At 45.1% G+C, this 6698-nt stretch overlaps 2 protein-coding genes across 3 annotated transcripts; both read right to left on the reverse strand.

The window, feature by feature from the left end:
• Nucleotides 1-1645: 1645 nt before the first annotated feature.
• Nucleotides 1646-4797, reverse strand: LOC6627775 (uncharacterized). Of its 2 annotated transcripts, none has more exons than XM_002052801.4 (6): nucleotides 4342-4797; nucleotides 3834-4010; nucleotides 3593-3772; nucleotides 3348-3538; nucleotides 2679-3296; nucleotides 1646-2604 (listed from the first exon to the last, which is right to left on the reverse strand). In XM_002052801.4, the coding sequence occupies exons 2-6, from the start codon at nucleotides 3981-3983 to the stop codon at nucleotides 1857-1859; spliced, it is 1887 nt and encodes a 628-aa protein (XP_002052837.3). In that variant the 5' UTR covers nucleotides 3984-4010; nucleotides 4342-4797; the 3' UTR covers nucleotides 1646-1856. The 2 variants fall into 2 exon arrangements, with proteins under 2 accessions (XP_002052837.3, XP_032294238.1); XM_032438347.2 differs by having other exon boundaries at nucleotides 1983-2617.
• Nucleotides 4798-4882: 85 nt separating this feature from the next.
• Nucleotides 4883-6466, reverse strand: shv (DnaJ homolog shv). The gene is made up of 2 exons (XM_002052800.4): nucleotides 5179-6466; nucleotides 4883-5116 (listed from the first exon to the last, which is right to left on the reverse strand). The coding sequence occupies exons 1-2, from the start codon at nucleotides 6188-6190 to the stop codon at nucleotides 5061-5063; spliced, it is 1068 nt and encodes a 355-aa protein (XP_002052836.1). The 5' UTR covers nucleotides 6191-6466; the 3' UTR covers nucleotides 4883-5060.
• Between the last annotated feature and the right edge of the window lie 232 nt (nucleotides 6467-6698).

Genomic DNA, 6698 nt, shown 5'->3' on the forward strand with positions numbered 1-6698 from the left:
TTAACTCCTCCAAAATTGTGCAATATTTTATTGAAAAAAAAAAAAGAAAAGCAAATCAAATTAAATAGTTTAATGTAATACGCTTAATTTTAGTACAAAAGCAAATATCAAATGCAAAAATGCCCACTAAATGTAATAATATTTATTATACTTACTACGACATGATCTATGCAAGCTGTAATATGTATGCCCCAAATTAAAAATATATATAGCAAAGTTATATTTATATATGTACATCATCTAAATGTCCTTCACGCCCACATTCTCTATCTAAATCTATATATATATATATATGTGTAAATTTAAATCTATAACTATTTATATGCCGTGTACATCTCGAGAGTTTTTTGTTCATTAATAGCCTTTTTTAGCCCCTAAGCATTATACGATATGTCCAAATTGTGACTATATATATATATATATATATATATATACATAATTATATGTAAATCTGAGTGTCTTTTTGAGCGTATATTAAAAAAAATATTCAATATGTTAGATGGAAAAGTGAAAAAATCCACTACAAAACAATTGATTGAAATAAATGTTTTATGTACATGTTATTGCAAAATGAAAAAAAACGTGTGTCTTATGCTTCCTATTTCTTCTTGCCAAATTGAAGAAGAGGCCAAACCATGAACAAAAAGCTAAACTTCGTGAAAATCGGATGAGATTTGGCCGAGTTATGGTTATTTATATAGGTGCCGAAATATCTATCTTTGTGTGTGTGCGTTTGTATGCGTGTGTGTGTATGTATGTATGTGTGTATGTGTGTGGGCGTATGTGTGTAAGTGTATGCATGCATGTATGTATGCATTTGTGTACATATGTATGCATACGTGTTTGTTTTCTAATATCAAATGCAGAGCAAGCTCGTTTGGCGCTCTGCTGCAAATTTAAATAAAACGAATTCTGCCAAGTGCTCTACTCCTCGATTCTCAAAAGTTCAAGTAGGCTCTGCAGTTTTCATGCTTAGCTAGTAGTGTGGTGCTTTTTTTTTTGGTGTTTTTTTTTTTTGGTGTTTTTTTTTTTGGTGTTTTTTTTTGGTGTTTTTTTTTGGTGTTTTTTTGGTATTTTTTGGTATTTTTGGTATTTTTTGTTTTTTTTTTGGTATTTTTTTTTGTTTTTTTTTGTTTATTTTTTTTTTTGTGTATTTTTTTTTGTGGTTTTTGTGTATTTTTTTTTGTGGTTTTTGTGTATATGTACGTATGTACGTGTGTATGTGTGTATGTATGTATGTATGTATGTATGTATGTATGTATGTATGTATGTATGTATGTATGTATGTATGTATGTATGTATGTGTGTATGTATGTATGTATGTATGTATGTATGTATGTATGTATGTATGTATGTATGTATGTATGTATGTATGTATGTGTGTATGTATGTATGTATATATGTATGTATGTATGTATGTATGTATGTACGTATGTGTGTATGTTTGCATGTATGCATGTATATGCATCAAGGAGGGATGCATTTTTCGGGAAGTGTGAAACGATTGGACGGTAATCAAAGAAGTTTCATACAAACGTTTTTGCGATCTTTCCACACATGCGAGTGGAATTTCGCGGCACTCCATCTTAACGTGCGCATTCATCACATGAGGTAAGTACACTAATAATAATAACAAAAAGTTCACATTTTCTTTATAATATAGCAATATATTGCGATTTTATTCGATTGTTTTCTTTTTTTGTAGAATTCAAAAATACAGCACAGTTCACAAATCTAGTATTTGCAGGCTAAAGTAAAAAACCAACTGGGTTTAGGTTGTTCTCTCGCTCTCTTCCCCTCTCCCTCTCTCTCTCTCTCTCACGCTGTCGCTCTCTGCAACTCTTTGGTCTCTGTTTCTACTCGTACTTGTCGAAGTACCGCTTCTTCAGATCCGGCGGATAGGTGACATATATGTAGTGTTCATTCTGTCCACCCACCTCGCTCTGCACAATCTCGTGCGTGGAGGAGGAGCCACGCAACGATTGCTGCGAGGCGCCCACATGACGGTGTCGCGTGTCCAGCGGCCGCGGATGCGTATTGTAGTGACGCGACGGTTCACCGGAGACAACACCAGACGTGCTCACATTGCTCACCACGCTTGTGGCTATGGGCCGGCCGGAGCTATTTGTATAGTCGCGTCGGTCTAAAATGTCCTGTGGGTAGACCAGGCTGGTCGAGTGTCGATGCAGCGGCGTGTTGGCGTTGGATGACGAGCCCCCCACTTGCCGGCCGCCTGCCGACGAGCTGGTTGGCGTTCCCTGACCCCCCGCCGCCACCGCCGACCCCGCCGCTGGACGCTGATCGGCGATGTACGTGTGACGCGGACTGTGCCGATGATATTGAACTGGTTCGGGGTACAATTCGCGCGCCTGCTGCTGCTGCTGCTGCTGCTGTTGCTGCTGTTGCTGGTAGTAGAACTGTTGCTGCTGCTGCTGTTGCTGCTGTAGGTCGGCAGTCCGACCAGGTGTCGCGCCGGCGTCCAGCTGCAGCTCTTGCTGGGTGGCATAGTCGTGCTGGTAGTGGTGCGAGGGATGGGGCATGTATATGCTGCCGCCGGGTCCGACGCCGGCATAGTGGTTGGCATTGATTGTCGTTTCTTCGGAGCTGAAACAAATGACTTGGGGTTGGCTCAATCTCAAATGGGCTGGGGGCTATTGCTGCGGCCGTGACACACTTACTCAAACAGTATCCAAATGATGTAGTAGCAGAAACAGATGCCCGTCGATAGAACGAATATGAGTATGACGATTAGACCCCAGGGAAAGGCACGTGGTTCCAGCGGGCCATCTTCCCAGTACCGATCGCATGTCAGATACCAGCAGACCGCCTTGTTCATCTCCTCCTCCATCTCCTTGAACGCCTGATCCGACATGGCCAGCAATAGGCCGCCAATGCAGCTGCGTAACAGCAGCTCGCAGCGTGCCTTCAGCTTGCTCAGCTCTTCCGGCTTGCAGTTGACACGCACCTTGGTCTGACCGTTGCCAGCGTCCGAGCTCTTGGCGGCATCCGGCTGACCGCTGCCCTCTCCGTCGCCGCTCTGTTCCGCCTCCGCTGTCGCGTTCTGCTTGGCCTCGGACGCCGGCGCGGCTTGTGCCGCACGCTTCAGATGCGTCTGACTCAACTCCTTTAGCTTCAGCAGCAGTTTCTCGCCGGCAGATTTGGGCTTCGCCGCTGAGCCTTCCTCGGCGCTGTTGGCATCTGCGGCCAATGGCTGCTCCTTGCTGGGACTTGGCTTCTCTTGGAGTAATTGACGATTTTGTACTTTAGCTGCACGTGTGGCACTCAATGTGGAAGTTCTGCAAGCAAATGGATCAGCAAACAATTCCATTGGATTATCTGAGACTTGCCTTGGTATTAAACTCAAGTATGCGGCATTCGCTTTGGCCAGTGCGGAGTTCTGACCCAGAGAGTCACCCCAAACTTCGATATCGGTGACAATGTGCTGATCCCCAAACTTCAGGCTAGAAGCGTCCTCCGTTTGGAATACCTCGCAGCGCATTATATCGCAAAAGTCGGCCAGGCAAACGGCGTCCTCTGCCTAAAAGGAGATTTACTTTAGAAGGATACGCTTTCCCAGTTAATCAGGCCTTACCTCATTGATGATGTGCTTGTGGCGCGTATCAAAGTGCAAGTCCAGATACTTTTCCTGATAGAAACTCTTGCCACAAAGCCGGCAGGTCCACTGTGTGGGCCGATCCCGCTGCTTCTCATCCTGACGCGGCGCAAACACATCTCTCAGCGGATGCAGCGGACACTCCAAGGGCAGCTTCACCTGCGCAAACCAGCTGCATCAGTACGGCTCTTCTTAATATTATTTTGTTTAGCAACATTACCTGATGCTTATCCAATATGGGCGTCCACTTGGAGCGCACAATCTTGCGCACCAGACGGCTGTTATCTCGCGAGCAGAGTATCTTGATCACGTTGGACGGCGGCCATGGTATCAGCAACAGAATGAAGATCAGAAATTGCCTGGATGTCATCAAGTGGAGCGAGTGGACGAATGCAATCTGTAACGGTTGGGCTAATACAATGCGGATGTGGGCCAGGACCTACTGACCAACTGGCCAATTAATAACGAATGCCGCCCACTTAGTAGCCCTGGGCACGCAATTGCCGCCGGTTGCCACCCCTGGGCAGCCTGCCTGCTTCTTGGTTTTTTTTTTTGGGTCAGCTCAAGTAAAAGGGGCAACGCGCACAGAAAATCGATAAAGGAATGCGGTCGAGCGGGTGGAAGTGGGCTGGGGGATGGGGGGCTGGGGGACTGGCAGGCAGGCAGTTAAAGCCAAGCGTTACTTGGCTGCCCTTTTAAAATTGGCATCGAATAGCATAAGCACTCACCTTGAATTGATGTAGAATCAGGCGACATGCATTACATTTATGCAATTTATTATTGCTGCAAAATGGTTGCTCTTGAATTTTTAATCCAAATCTTGAGCAGTCCTTTTCTTTGAGGTTAGGTGCGCTTGTAACGGTACTGCCTGCCAAATGCAACCAAGCCACTGAAATGTTTACGATAAACTAACTCAAATTAACAGTTGTTAAGTAGCGTTTCTTTTGTATATAGTTTTTTTTTTTTTTCATTCGTTCTGTTTTTAATTAAAGCTGCAGCGCCGTTGCTGAACGTCCGCACTGCTGAAAAATTCTGCGCTCTTTAACCCGCAGACCGCGCGCTCTCTCTCGCCCCCCTTTCCCTCTCTATCTTACTCAAGCTCCAGCGCCTGTTTGTCCTGCGCCGAATTTAACAGCTGTTGGCCAGCGTTGCCAGAAAGTTGGCACAGCATACCCTGTACACGAGTCTGCATACCTTGCATACTCTCAGGCCTCACAAATAAGACAATTTTTTTTTTTTTAATTTAATGTAATTTATTTTTCTTTTGTTTTTTCTGTTCATGTTGCTACAGTCGTTTGTGGCTTGTGGAACGACCCCGAATTGATATATATTTTACAATTACTAGACTATGTTAAGGTTTTGCACACAACATCTACTGGCAACAAAAGTCTTCGACACCTACAATAAATACTACTTAAAGTATAGCCCTGGTTCAAGTCCGAACGATTCACAATCCATTGTAGATCCGATTTATGGACGACTGCTGGAGTATTTTCTTGAGCGCTGCAAAGAGAAACAATACAAGTTTAGAGGTGTTAACTTGGGATTCGGATTTGGTAGCCAACCTTCTTTGTCCTCCTCGGTCAAGTCTTGCTTGGGGAACTCCACATCGAATGTTATGTAAAGATTGCCCGTCAGATTGTTGTTCTCAAAGTTGGGCATGCCCTCGCCCTTCTTGCGTATGCGTGCGCCAGGCCAAGTGATTTTCTCGCGCGTCACGCTCACACTGTGCCCGTCCAGATGCTTAATCTCCATTGTAAAACCAATGAGTGCATCCTGCAGGCTAATGGTCACGTTTGTGTACAAATCGTCGGCCTTGCGCAGGAAACGTGCGTGTGGCATCTGCTGCACACGGACAATGAGATCGCCGGGCTCACCGTCAATATGGGGCTCACCCTCGGCTACGAAGCGTGTCTCCTGGCCATCGACCATGCCCTGTTCCACCTCAATCTCTAAGGTGCGCTCCTCGTTGACCAGCTTCACGTTGGGACACTCATCGCAAACGGTTTGCTGTATCATTTGGAAGCGTCCGGGACCCAAATTGCGGGTGACCATCTCCTGCCGGCAATTGCATTTGCGCGTGCCGGAGGCGGGCTTCATTACCGGCTTGTTGCGCACAATCTCCACAAAGTTGCCCGAGTAGAGCTCCTCGAGGGAGACATACAAGTTCATCACAATGTCTGCGCCACGGGGCGTATCATGCTGGTGCGGATCGCCGTTGCCAAAATGAAAGCCAAAATCGCCAAAGAAACTGGAGAAGGGATCGCCGCCATGGTCCATCATGCCCTCCTTCTTCAGGCATTCCTCGCCGCAGCGATCGTAGGTCTTCCTTTTGTCCGCATTCGAGAGCACCTCGTAGGCTGCGCCAAGATCCTGAAATTTGGTGGACGCATCCGGATCATCTTTGTTTTTGTCCGGATGCAGCTCCTTGGCCAGACGCCTGTACGCCTTCTTTATTTCATTTGTGTTGGCATTTCGCTTCACATTGAGAATCTTGTAGAAGTCTCGCCCCGCCAGCGCCTCGTCTATCAGGAGGAGCGCTAGCTGCACGAGTAGCAGGCCCTTGATTAGCTGCATTGTGTGTGTGTGTTAATTAGGCTACGTGGTTAGTCTTTGCGATGTGTGGTTTTATTTAATTGAACATCGTTTTCTGGTCTTATGAGTGAATTTCAGCTCGTCAAAATAACACGGCTGGCAAAAATTATCAAAAAACTATCTATGATTGTGTGTGTGCGTCGTGGTTGCTGTTGATTGGTCGAAACCGGCGTGGTGGTGCTGCCACCTAATCCTATATTCCAGCTGTTTGTGTTCTTAGTATTTTCACTTGTCTGCGGTCACACTGAAAGCACATGTGCAAGAATAATCGGCAAAGCCTAAAATAAAAAGATTTTTATTTTCCTATTGGCTTTCTCTGTGCTTACTATATATTAAATATATATATGTACTGCTGTTCAGCTGTTTTTCGTTTGAATTATTGTTCGCAAAATTGAACTTTCACTAGCACGCCTATTAAATGTTCTCAAACGATAACTGACAAAAACACTTAACAGCTGTTTTAGCACAACATCCATTAAGTGGCTTAAGA

Source organism: Drosophila virilis, chromosome 4 (genome assembly GCF_030788295.1).
Source record: "Drosophila virilis strain 15010-1051.87 chromosome 4, Dvir_AGI_RSII-ME, whole genome shotgun sequence".
NCBI lineage: Eukaryota > Metazoa > Arthropoda > Insecta > Diptera > Drosophilidae > Drosophila > Drosophila virilis.

Bases quoted from the DNA above. Each gene is read 5' to 3' on its own strand.
- LOC6627775 (XM_002052801.4), bottom strand. From the start codon at position 3,983: ATGACATCCAGGCAATTTCTGATCTTCATTCTGTTGCTGATACCATGG. The intron at 3,539-3,592 runs GTAAGGCCTGAT...ATCTCCTTTTAG, and splicing joins ACAAGCACATCATCAATGAG to GCAGAGGACGCCGTTTGCCT. The intron at 2,605-2,678 runs GTAAGTGTGTCA...CATTTGTTTCAG, and splicing joins ATCATTTGGATACTGTTTGA to CTCCGAAGAAACGACAATCA.
- shv (XM_002052800.4), bottom strand. From the start codon at position 6,190: ATGCAGCTAATCAAGGGCCTGCTACTCGTGCAGCTAGCGCTCCTCCTG. The intron at 5,117-5,178 runs GTTGGCTACCAA...TTCTCTTTGCAG, and splicing joins GACCGAGGAGGACAAAGAAG to CGCTCAAGAAAATACTCCAG.